General features: G+C 28.6%; 2 protein-coding genes across 2 annotated transcripts; one reads left to right on the top strand and one right to left on the bottom strand.

Annotated features, from left to right (window-relative positions):
- The first annotated feature begins 1,961 nt into the window (after window positions 1-1,961).
- LOC105955164 (VQ motif-containing protein) lies at window positions 1,962-2,815 on the top strand. Its single transcript, XM_012978865.2, has one exon. The coding sequence runs from the start codon at window positions 2,040-2,042 to the stop codon at window positions 2,577-2,579; it is 540 nt and encodes a 179-aa protein (XP_012834319.2). The 5' UTR covers window positions 1,962-2,039; the 3' UTR covers window positions 2,580-2,815.
- A 7,738-nt stretch (window positions 2,816-10,553) lies between these two features.
- LOC105955230 (Plastid-lipid associated protein PAP / fibrillin family protein) lies at window positions 10,554-13,550 on the bottom strand. Its single transcript, XM_088824504.1, has 8 exons — window positions 13,098-13,550; window positions 12,333-12,454; window positions 12,166-12,249; window positions 11,998-12,094; window positions 11,670-11,886; window positions 11,444-11,496; window positions 10,935-11,094; window positions 10,554-10,824 (listed from the first exon to the last, which is right to left on the bottom strand). The coding sequence occupies exons 1-7, from the start codon at window positions 13,350-13,352 to the stop codon at window positions 10,999-11,001; spliced, it is 924 nt and encodes a 307-aa protein (XP_088680630.1). The 5' UTR covers window positions 13,353-13,550; the 3' UTR covers window positions 10,554-10,824; window positions 10,935-10,998.
- Window positions 13,551-13,951: the final 401 nt, after the last annotated feature.

Genomic DNA, 13,951 nt, shown 5'->3' on the forward strand with positions numbered 1-13,951 from the left:
ACACGGTAAACTTCACTTTCGTGCAATAGCGTGTAAAATAAACCAGATCAATCTTTACACATAGCTTTCCTCTAAATAGATATCTGAAAACACACACACACACACATACATACATATATATATATATATATTGGAAAAATGGTGTTTAATTTTTTACCCTCTAACTTGGGTAAAAAATGCAATAGAGGGAAATAGTTGTTGCAATGATGCTCCATGCATGTGGGTAAATCAACAGGACTTATTTTCCTGACACCCACTGAAATTATTTCAGTACAACCTTAATATATATCAACACACACACACGCGCGCATATATATATATATATATATATATATATATATATATATATATATATATATATATATATATATATATATATATATATATATATATATATATATATATAGATGCACAGTGAATTAAGTTTAAATGTAGTTTAAGCTATGTTACATAGACACGGGTACGGGGACACGGCGATACCCGGATACGAACACCGGGAAACATTTTATCAAAAAAGCAGGACACGGGAACGTGGGGGATACGTGTAAATATTAACAAATATAGGGGTACATTTCATAATTTTTAAAAATTATTTTTATTATTAATATTACAGTTTACTTATAATTTTTATTAAGTTATTCAAATAAATACAACCTGTGAACTTCTGGCTTAGAATAATAAGATGTGAGAAAAAGAATAAAAGTGGGGTTTTTTAGTTGGGTTTAGGCTTTTCTTGGTAAAAAAAAGGGTCGTTTTTTTTACCGATACGCGTGTCCAATTCAGATACGCGTGTCCAACTTTTGGGAAATTACAGACATGGCCCAGTGAAGTATCTGAAGGGTGTCCGCGCGTTTCGTGTCCGAAACGTTTCCGACACGCGGATACTCCACCAAATTGCCGTGTCTATGTAACAGAGAGTTTAAGTACTCCATCGAAACTGAGAGAAATTGTTGCAATTAATTATAGGGTAAATTACAAACACCCCCTAAGGTATGGTCAAATTACAAAAACCCCCCTCATGTTTGGATAACTACATCTACCCCCTCAACTATAATTTTTTCTTACACCTCCACCCTTATGGTGCCAAATTCAACATAATCATCTAGATTCCGTGGAATGTGCTCTAGTTTGTACTCGTTTTGTGTAAAAATACAGTTTCCGATGCACCACAAACTGATATATACAAGCCAAAAATCACATATTATGATCATCTTGCTTCATAATGTAGAGTTTGAATGGGATAAAACGGGTACAAAAGTGATAATATTTCATATAATCTCGAAGATTCCACTAAATTTGAGGAGTTAAGGGGGTGGTTGTAATTATCCAAACAAGAGGGGTGTTTTTGTAATTTGACCATACCTCAGGGGGGTGTTTGTAATTTACCCTTAATTATATAATAATTAAACATAAAAATGTCTCCTTTAATTTCAATCAAGTAAAAAAAAAAAACAAAGAATAAGGAACCAACTATATATAAAAACAATTAATGACAGCAAATATTTAAGAAGAAATAAAAGAATACTCTAATAGGCAATTAGTTGTTTAATTAGGGTTTAATTTTAATTAAAGATAACATTTTTATTGCCATAAATATCCTTCTGTAATTCAAGCACAATACCCTTGATATGCATGGATACTTAGAATATATATATATATATATATATATATATATATATATATATATATATATATATATGACTATGATATTATTATAAATTGGGGACCATTTATTATTTAATTTAATTTATTTATTTATTAAAGTGCAATACTTTATTGACTCTCTCTCTTCTCCAATATGTCATTCTAAGGTTCATACAATCCTCGCCTCAACATACATTATTATTTTATTTTATATTATTTTTTTCTCTATGTTCCCAATGATTAAACAACAAAATTAATTTCCTTTCCCACCACCTATATATATATATATATATATATATATAAACATCTCCCACTTCTTCTCCTTTCAAACCATCACACCAACTCTGCATCAAATATATATTTCCCCATCTCTCAAATATTTTGTCCATTTGACAATGGAAGATTTGATGATGGAAGAAAACCAAATTATTTATTCGAAAAAAAACACGACAACACACACGATGAACAAGAACTCGCAAACGATATCGAAGTCGAAGCCGAAGATTCGTATAATCCACATATTCGCGCCGGAGATCATCAAAACGGACGCCGCGAACTTCAGGGAGCTCGTGCAGAGGCTCACCGGAAAGCCGCCGCCGGAGGACGAAGATCGGAATATTCTTCGAGGCGGCCAGAAAAAGACGACGACGACGACGACGACCGTGAGGAAGAAAGAGACGAGAATATTTGCGTCGTCGAACAAGAAAATGGAGAATATGGCTATGATGAGGGCTGGGTTTGATCATCACCATGCAGAGTTTAGAGAGAGGATAAAGGGGGAGGAGGAGATTTGGAGCGGTGCGAACTCCGGCGGGGGTTTCTTGGGCGGTTTCGCGGCGGAGTTTGATGGTTTCATGCAGGAGCTAAACCAGTTTCCGTTCTTGGAAGGTACAGCAGCTCAGGTGGATGTTTATGGAGAACCACAACTTGCTTAAATTTTAGTCATCAAGCATTAATTAATTATGTTGATTAGCGTTGGATTTATCTTCATAATTTGTTTTATTAATTTTTAATTATTCTTTTTTTTTTTTTAGTTCTCGATTATTAGCTAGGTGTCTCTAATTATGGTGATCAAGGATTTTGCTTTGGGTTTCTAATTTATGATGTAATTAAATGAATATTAAGTTGATATAATTAATGTGCCCTTTTTTTCGCATTTTAATAGTTGTTTGATTAGAAAATGAATTTAATTTCCATGCTCCATTTGGATGTTTTTCAAGCAACTGATTTTTTTTTTTTTTTTTAAATTAATATCATAACTTTGACTCATTTGGATGGATTTCTTGGATTTTTGTTTTTTGGTTTCTTCTTTTAAAATACGGACAAGAAAATAAACTTTGGTAAACCAATTTAGGAAGTTGCAAATCCTACATTAGTTTATGTTCTTTAAGATTAACGTTGTGTATTGGTTTAAGCTTAGCTCAAAGATAATGTAATCTACTAAAACTAATATTATTTAGAATTTTTTAAATCGAAGTTTAATTATTTATTTGTTGGGGAAGAAAAGAGGGTGGTGTAGTGGCGGAGCCAGAATTTTAAGTTCGGAAGAGCCGAATGCATTAGAGTATTTTAACAGGGGCCGTTAATGCAAGTGTACACTAACAAAAAATTATATTTCTATGTAAATTAATAGAGATTTGATAAATGTCACGACCCCCTTCGCCCTATGCTGGCTTTCGTTGCTGGAGTGGTGGGTGGAGTGTTCATGGGACATGAAAAATAAAATTTATCTCTCTCTCTATATATATATAAAATGTGAATCCAAGATCCAAAATAAACACATAGATGACGTTAGTATAAGTAGATGCATTCCCCTAATGAACAATAATGGGGTGTTGGGTTGTATATATGCAATAAATATTGACTTAGAAACATCAAAGTCTACTTTAATTTTATTCACCATTTGCAATTAATTAAATATTATTGCGTTAGCTATTATATCCAAAGTCCAATTTGATGAACTAATCAACAAAGTCTAAAGATAATAATGTTGATCATTGTCACAAAACACACATAGATTTACAAATCAATGTCATACTTGTTTCTTTTACTCCATTAATGCGTGCTATATTACTTAATTTGTCCAATTTTATTTCTCTTATTTATTTACCAATATATCCCAATTTTCAATACACATAAAAATAAAATAAATATCAATTACCAAGAGCACATTTCAGTTTTCACTATTAAACTAGTAATTCACCCGTGCGATGCACGGGATCAATAGTTTAAAAAGAAATATTTTGGATAAAATAAAACGAAAAAAAACTTTGAACAATTGACATACATATAAATAATACCAAAAAAAATTATTGAATTAAAATATACATTTGTTTGTGATTTACCTTCATATTTGCTGAAAATCTTTTGTGCACACAACATTGCTCGTAATTTTAGTTATATCCCCGATTTTGAGTTGATAAATATCTTTATCTCAAATCTACTTTTAACTTTGGACATTGCGGCGTACAGTTTCCTATGCAACTCTAATATTAACACTAATATTACACTAACAACAACTACTACTACTAATACTAAAACCAACATTAATAATACTAATACAAATACTAATATTAATACTAAAACCAACACTAATAATACTAATATTAATATTAATCCTAATATTAATACGATGATTAATTCTAATAAGTTAATACTAATATTAATATCAACACTTCTATTAATAATAATACACCAATTATAATACAAATATTTAATGTTTAAACTAATACGCCAATATTAATAGGAACACTAATACAAATACTAATACTAATACTAATATGAATACGAAGAATAATGCTACTACTAATGTTAATGTTAATGTTAATACGTCAAGACTAATATGAATTCGAATACTAATAATAATATCAATAATGATAATAATAATGATAATAATATTGATATTGATACTGATACTGATACTGCTACTGTTACTGCTACTGATATTAATATTGATACTAATATTAATTCACATACTGATACATATACACATACTGATACTGATACCGATACTGATATTAATACTCATACTAATACTATTATTAATATTAATATTAATACTAATACCAATATTAATATTCATACCAATAGTCATACCAATACTCATACATATATTGATACATATATTGATACTGATACTCATACTCATATTCATACTCATACAGATACTGATGTTGTTATTGATAGTGATACTGATACTAATATTGATACTGATACTAATACTAATACTAATACTAATACTAATACTAATACTAATACTAATACTAATACTAATACTAATACTAATACTTATACTAATACTAATACTAATACTAATACTAATACTAATACTAATACTAATACTAATACTAATACTAATACTAATACTAATACTAATACTAATACTAATACTAATACTAATACTAATACTAATACTATTACTAATACTAATACTAAAACTAATACTAATACTAAAACTAATATTAATACTAATACTGATACTAATAATGATACTAATATTAATACTAATACTAATACTTATACTAATACTAATACTAATACTAATACTAATACTAATACTAATACTAATACTAATACTAATACTAATACTAATACTAATACTAACATTAATTCTAACACTAATACTAACACTAACACTAATACTAATACTAATACTAATACTAATACTAATACTAATACTAATACTAATACTAATATTAATTCTAATACTAATACTAATACTAATACTAATACTGATACTGATATTGATACTGATACTGATACTGATACTGATAACTGATACTGATACTGATACTGATACTGATACTGATACTGATACTGATACTGATACTGATACTGATACTGATGCTAATATTGATGCTCATACTAATATTAATATTGATATTAATACTGCTATTGATACTAATACTAATACTAATACTAATACTAATACTAATACTAATAATAATACTAATACTAATACTAATAATAATATTAATACTAATACTAATACTAATACTAATACTAATACCAATACCAATACCAATACCAATACCAATACCAATACCAATACCAATACTAATACGAATACTAATACTAATACTAATACTAATACTAATACTAATACTAATACTAATACTAATACTAATACTAATACTAATACTAATACTAATACTAATACTAATACTAATACTAATACTAATACTAATATTGATACTGATACTAATACTATTAATGATACAGAAAAATTAATAATACTAAAAAAAAAGAATCAAAATATTATATTTTTCGGAAAATTAAAATTATAAATAAGATAATAGCTTCGAATCTATAGAATATAAAATTTTGAAATAATATATATACATGTGGTAAATATTTAAATGAGTGTAGAAATGTTAAATATGTAATAACTTAAATACGTACCAAAATCAAAATAAACTAATCAATTGAGAAATACACATCATCAATTGAACTCTAACTAAGCAATTTGGAGATATGACATAGACATTTGCCACACGTTTTTCATAGAGGACATATATCCTCTTTTTATATTATGTATAGATGGTAAATACAATTTTATTTACAATATAATAAAAATAAACAAATAAATATGGTCCAAAATTTATTGAAATAAAATCATAGAAACTAATATGAACGTACAAATTAATAATAATGTATGTACATATGAACAAAATAGATGAAAATAAGCATTATTAATGGACACAAAATTAATATTGTTACAAAAATATGTAAACGCTAAATAATCTATTACATGTTCAATCAAGTTCATTACAATTTCTTTTTCATCGAAACCAAGCTTACAATCATCTCACGTATAATCAAAAGATGGAAATGCATAACTATTTTTTTCTAAATTATACTTACAATATACGCGGATCATATTTTATTAAATTGTAAAAAAGAAATCCTAAGCAGAATTTTAAATAAAAACCTCCTAATGGGGTGAAAAAACAAAACTATAAAATATGTAAAACATACACATTATTAGAAACGAAGAAGGTGATTCCATGCAATTTTCGGTATAAGAACTATTCATGTCTCCGTGTAATACAACAACTGGCATTCCTTCATAAATTTCGTCACATAAATATTTCCACTAACGACATGATTCGAACATTTGGTAAAAAATAAAACCCAAAATATTAACAGAATCATCAAATGTAAAGGAAATTTGTAAAGTTTAAACAGAAAACCATAGAAAAATCAAAATATTTTTAGGATATAGACAATAATATATAAATAACGCAGGAAAAAATAAATAAATAAATGAAAAAACGGCATTATAGTATAGACCCTTGTTTGTTTTTGTGTGCTTCTTAATATTTGGATGGAGAATATGAATGGGTACGAACGGATTTGAAGTGTGGTATTTATACTTGTGTTTTATGTAATAAAAGGTAAGTAATATATATCTCTAAGGAAACACACCTTTAAAGAACTAAATTGATACAATTATTGAGAAAATCCGGATAAGATTGGAGCTAATTGAGAAAATTATTGATTACAATTGAATCATTGATCACATCCATTATTAATTTTCAAATATCATACGTTATTCCAATTCAATATTTTATTAATATATTTTTGCATAATGTTGAATTGGTGTTTTTTTATATGTTGATGCATGGGGATGAATTAGTAGACTAAAATATTGTTAATCCGGTTCATATTAAAATAGTTTTCCATAATCATTGTCTTTCATTTTCATATTAAAAACGGAAAATATTGATTATTATTACTAAAATCGTGTGTATTTACAAAATTTCTATAACTAAAATAATATGATTATTTGATTACCATAAACTCGCTACTACAATCCATTTTTTCATATTGAATGAAATAAAAAAATAATAAAGAATTTTTTTTTTTTTGAAATAAGTTAAATAACAAATAAGACAAAATGTAATAAGGACTAATTAAGAAAAGAAGTCCACAAATAAAGAGATGAAAAGATTTGGGATCAAAATTGAAGATGTCAAAACTTCAATTGTGTATTCTCCATTTATATATTATATAAATATAAATAGATTTATTGTACCTAATGTTCGTCTAAATAAAAAAGAAACATGTTCCTTCATTACAAAAAATAAAAATAAAAAATAAAAATAGAAAAGAAACATGAGAAAAAAGGGAGTAGTTAATGATATAATGTAAAAAAATAAAAGAAAAAACTGATAGTCATCCGAAAATAAGAAAATAATTAGAGACATGTAAGGAAATTTATAATATAGCAGCAAATGTGATAGAATGTATAAATTTTAATTATTAAACAAATAAATTGAATTATATACGTATACAGACGATTAGGATAGATTGACACATGGCAATGAGACTGTTAGCCTCTGTACATTATATAGTTATGCATTATAGATATATATATATCAACTCAATTTTTTTGTTCTGATGAATATATAAATTGACTGTCAAAATAAAATTATAAGTTAAAATATTAAAACAAATAGAATAAAAAACAAAAAATACAAAAGATTGATAGTTTGGACTTTGGATCTAGATGTCTTCATATTGTCCAGTTATTCACCATTCTTGTCACATTCAATACAAACATTGGTGAGGTTCTACAAAAAAAAAACGGAAATGAAAAAAAAACCCATAGCAAACTATAACAATGAACAATGAACTGGATAACATAAAAACAAAAAATAAGAACAAATAATAGTGAATAACAATATAAAAAAAATGGGATAACAAAAAACTAAAAACCACATTAAATAAAAAAAATGTCCCAATGAAAATAAAAAAAATCAAGCAAATGAAAAAAAAGAACTAATAAGAATGAAACATCAATAATATAATAAAAAATAACAAAAAAATGAAAAACAGAATATACCAATAATAACATAAAAAATAAAAAGCAAAACATTAACAGTGAATACCAATGAAGAGAAAAAATGGAATATCAAAATATTAACTAACCACGTTACATTGATAAAGAAAAAAAAAATACGGTAAAGTGAAAAATAAAATGCATGGAATAATAAATGAAATCCAACAACGAATAGTAATGAAAGAAATAATCTCAATTCTCAACCATGAATTTTAACCAAAAAATAATCTAAAAAAAACAATAATAGAACAACAAAATCCAATTCGTAGAAGATTATCAAAATCAACTAAACATTCAATTTTTGTTTTTTAAAAGATGGAATAAGCAATGAAAACAAAACAAACCAAATTATTTCTTTGAGGTATAGGTCGACCGTGTGAAAAAAAATAATGAAAGTAATGAAGTATTTATAGGGTGTTGTGGTTGATGTAAGATTTTCTTTTAGGTTATTCTAAATTAAGAAATTATATTATTGTTGAAATTAATATAAATATTTAATTAATGTTGACATATGAGGGACTTAATTGATTGGCTAGTCATCCGCAATATATAGATATTAAGATCACGTATATATTAACCAATATTATATATAGAAATATTAATTAAATACACGGATTTTGAGGATCATATATTGAAATGGTAATATATTAAATTTCGATCATAAATAAGTAAATAATTTACCCGATTTTTAATTTGAAATTATTGAATGCAAATTGAAATTGTAAATATATTAATTATGAAGCATAATAATTGTATTTTCGATTTTATGTTTAATAATTTAAAATAAAGTTTAATGACTTTCTATATATTAAAACAATGTTTTGTGGTGATAATTTAGTAATTAACGAAATAAGACAAAAAATGAAAGAAATAAAAATAATGTGGGTCAAAATTGAAGATGTCAAAACATTGATTGTGGTTGGCAAAAAATACAAAAAACATGAAATTCCTAAAGTGGACAAATTGTTTCATAATTTGAAATACAGTTTAATGACATTATATATATTAAAACAATGTTTTATAGTGATAAATTGGAATGTAATAATAATTATAGAAATAAGTCCAGAAATTAAATAAATGAAAAAATGTTGGATCAAAATTGAAGATACAAAAACTTTGATTGTGTGTTCTCCCTTTATATATTATATAGATTAAAAAAACAATTGTATTCCTTTATTTTAATATTTTAATATTAAAAAATGTTTTTTTTCTTCTGAAAATTATTTGAATATTCGGGAAAAAATTGAGTATCATGAATTTATTCAATAAATGTATTTTGAAATACTGAAAATATAAATATGATTTTTTTTTTTTTTGAATTTATATAATATTAACTTTGGAAATAATATATATACATGTGGTAATTGTTTAAATGAGTGTATAAATGTTAAATAGGAAATAACTTAAATACATACCAAAATAAAATTGACAACTCACCAATTAAAGGATCCACCTCATCAATTGAACTTCAACTAAGCAATTTTGATAAATGACATCATCATTTGCCACATGTCAATCATTGAGGGCATAGATCCTCTTTTTATATTATATATAGATTGAGCCACAACTTGTCCAACTTAGACTTGATTTTTTCGTATATACAAATAACACAAAGTTGAAGGTGTAATTTCTATAATTTAACCTTAAAAATTATTTGTTAATCCGGGATTGGCAACAAATGGTCCACGTGTGAAGACCCGGGTATGAACGGCTCACAATCAAATGTCGTGGGCGCTTGTGTGTGTTGAATGTACTATAAGACCAGTGTTTGCGTCGTTTATAACACCAATTGATATTATGACAACTGATAGATCCTGAAGTCCTACAAGTGGTATCATACGGGTTCGATCTCCGACTGAAGCAATTGCTGAAGGGATCATCTTTCATTGAATAATCGAATCTTATGTAATATTTGATTTCATATAAAATGAAATAATCTTATCTCGACTAATTGTATATTTGTCAAAGTATTCGGTAAATTTGAAGTCAAGATTTTAGCCAAACAAAAAAAAAAAAAAAAAAAAAAAAGAAAAATCAAGTCAAGTTGAGATGTCAACAGCCAAAGTCAAATGAAGTAAAACACGTTTCATTCTAGTAGCGTTTTTTCGTGTTCACATTCAACAGAGTCTGAACTTCAAATATATTAAATTACGAAAATGCAATCTAGTCAATAAATAATGTTTCGAATTTCGGTTTTCTTTTTTCTTGTTTTTTTTTTCACTTAAATATGCAGAAACAAATGTGAACAAAGAGATTTGAAAAGAGAAAGCCTTCGAAACCAACTTCGAAAACAACCCTTTACTACTTGCATCAACCACTCCTCGGTTTGCTCTTCACTTGCACCCACAAAACAAGAACACGTTTATTTACCGATTACCAAACAAATTGCAATAAATATATAAAAAATGTGACGAGAAAATAAAGAGACGGGTTTTTTATTTCTTACGGCAATATAAGTCGGGAGCTTCCTTGTTTCGTACTTTATTTTTACCGTTGTTTTTCTTCGGTATTCAACTTTCGTATTCGGTGATTGGTTCTGCCAGTGGTGATGGTCCTGGATCTAATCTTGTAAGAACTTCAGGTACTCCAGAACTATCTCTTATAATCTGCATTAATTTAGACCATATAATTAAATCAAACACTAGCCGACTGAGTTGTGACAACCACAAAGGTCGTTTCGTTCAGACAGGAATTCTAAAATTATGACCAAAAATAAATAAATAAATGAAATAACTAGCGAAAAGCTGCAATGGGTTCCGATTACCGTAAAACATGGGACGCTGGCTAGAAAATGGAATTAAATAAAGGAAAACTCGATAGGAATTATTTTCAAAAAACGTGAAGATGGACAAACTAGCTTCGTCTGATTTAGTGAAACGTGAATCATTTTTCAATAACGAGATTTCGTATTAGTTTTTTATTTCGAAAAGAAGAAGATTACAAAAAAAAACTTACTAGGATTTCTTCGTCGAGATAAGAAATCATAAACAGCCTCGATACGGACCCACCTGTGGTGGTAACGCAACAAAACAACTAGGGTGAATAAAACTTCGAACAGTCATTCAAAAGCAAGTGAATTGGGAAAACTTCGAGTTTTTATTAATAAAAGGTGGTGCTGCGAAATCGGCACTAGTGAAGTAAAATGTAACGACGAGCAGAAACAAAAAGACGAACTTCTTACCGAGAGGAACCTTAAGTCCACCGGCCACAGCATCCTTAATCGGAACGGGGAGCTGCTGCATTGTACTAACAGCTTGACCAAAAGTACCTCTCAGCTGTTCAGGTATCGATTCCTCGTTGACTTTTGGGGATTCGAATAATCCTTCGATGTATTCTTCTTTCATACGAAGTGGGCCCTCCACAGATAGCTTCGTCGACACAATAAAACTGCTTTCTATCTGCACCTTGACCAGTAATATCGTTAAAATGGACATCAACAAATTGAATAAAAATTAAAAAGTCTATTAAATCCCCGCCCGTAAAAAAAGAAGAGGTGCAAGTGCGTTTACCGAATTGAACAATTTCACATTTGCGGATATCTTTGCGTATCCATCCTTGATCACCACATCCAGTTTCGATAAATTTGCAATTGCCGGAGGAAACCTCCTGCAAAACATTGTCAAAAGAAACTACTCGAACAAATTTTTTTTTTCCGACACTAGAAAAAACGAACTTACTCGAACAAAAATTTAGCAGCAGCTAATCCGGGGCTTCCAGAACCGAACCACTCGAAATTCCAACGACCTTCTAGATAAGGAGACCTGAATAGCTGAGAATATAAATTGAGCATCTCATCGAGAAATTATTACACATTAATGTGTTTTGACGGAAATAAATAAATTACGTTGTTGGTCGAGGAGTTGGATTCAGCTTCTCAAGGCCGACTATTCTCTCGTTCACGTCAATTTGCTGCATATCTGTTGTTTTTCCGGTGATCAAACCCTCAAATCCTCCGGCATCTTTGAACTGAAACAAACACAATCATTAATCATGTAATAAACATAGCTTCCTCCGGCGAAGAATTAATTTACCATAAATACTTAATTAGGCCTAATTTTAGGTCAAACTATTGCATTACCTAAAAATTGAACATAAATACATGCCGAAAATCAAGCTTCGAAGCAAATTAGAGCCAATTAAGGGTAATAAAACAACCTGAAATGTTAAATGCCGTTTCAATTTTATACTAATACCGTTTTCGAACATGACTTTGACATATTTCTAGGTCAATTTCGGCAAATTTCGAATCACAAAAACTGTAGTCCTTTGAGTTAGCTTTCTAATCCAACATAAGTCAGCTCGATTGGATGTTGTGTGACAAAGTTTCGTATGAACAAGTCACATTTTAAATTTCAGATAACTCAATACATCAAAGTTAGTTGTGGGCAGTATTCGTTGATTAACGTACATCTTTCTCATCCGACATCCAATTTTAGTGATTCAAGTTGGATAAGAAAGATCCACAAAATTCGGAGTAAAAAAATGATCAAAACCGCATTTGAAGTCGAAACGGTATTACTAAACCTCGACATTTACCGCATCCCTAAAACAACTAACTTAAACCAAACATATAATTTCTTTTTCCAAAAAACAAAAAATGAAAACTCACAGCGAGAAGAAGAGATTCCTTAGCGGAGAGTCTTTCCATTTCTTTGGCGTACGCGGCGGAGGGGCCTTGTACAGTTTGCTGCACCATAGCTCTGCATTTTCTGTTTATTTTTCTAACCCCAGTTGGGAATTTGGTCTGATTATTACACTTTCTCTTTGAATTTTGGAGGAAAAATATTGGGGAAGAAGGTGGATACGACGACGTACGAGATGAACGAACTACCAATAGGCTCTGGGTTGAAATTGAGGAGGCCATTGGAGAAAGGAATTTGAAGCCTAACGGAAAATGATTTGACAGAAGAAAAGAATTTGAAGCTTCACGAGTTCTTTCTCCTGTGCGTAAAATGCGTGCACTGTGTGTGTGTGTTTATATTTTGTGGTCAGTGGTTGGTTTGGTAGGAGAAACTGGTAGGGGTACTTTCGTCTACTTCTTCATTATTTCCATCGTTATGGTAGGGGTACTTTCGTCTACTCATGTGTTTTAGTTAATTTTTTTGGGGTAAATTACGGTCACCTCTTGAGATGAGGTCAAATTATGAAAATACCCTTCATGTTTAGGTAATTTATAATTACAATCATCTTTCAACTATAAATCTTCTTACATGTCCATTCTGCGGTGTCAAATTTAGTGAAATATTCTAGATTATGTGGAATATTCTCCAGTTTGTACCCGTTTTACCTCATTTGAGCTTCACATTTTAAAATAAGATGCGTATCTTAGGCTTGTAAATATCATATTATTGTGCCTCAGAAACTACATTTTGCACAAAATGAGTACAAATTAGAGAACATTTCACGAAATTTAGAAGATTGTGATGAATTTGATATCATAAAGATGGATTTTTTTGTAATTTA

Source organism: Erythranthe guttata, chromosome 10, assembly GCF_056151865.1.
Source record: "Erythranthe guttata isolate IM_541 chromosome 10, IM_541, whole genome shotgun sequence".
Lineage (NCBI taxonomy): Eukaryota > Viridiplantae > Streptophyta > Magnoliopsida > Lamiales > Phrymaceae > Erythranthe > Erythranthe guttata.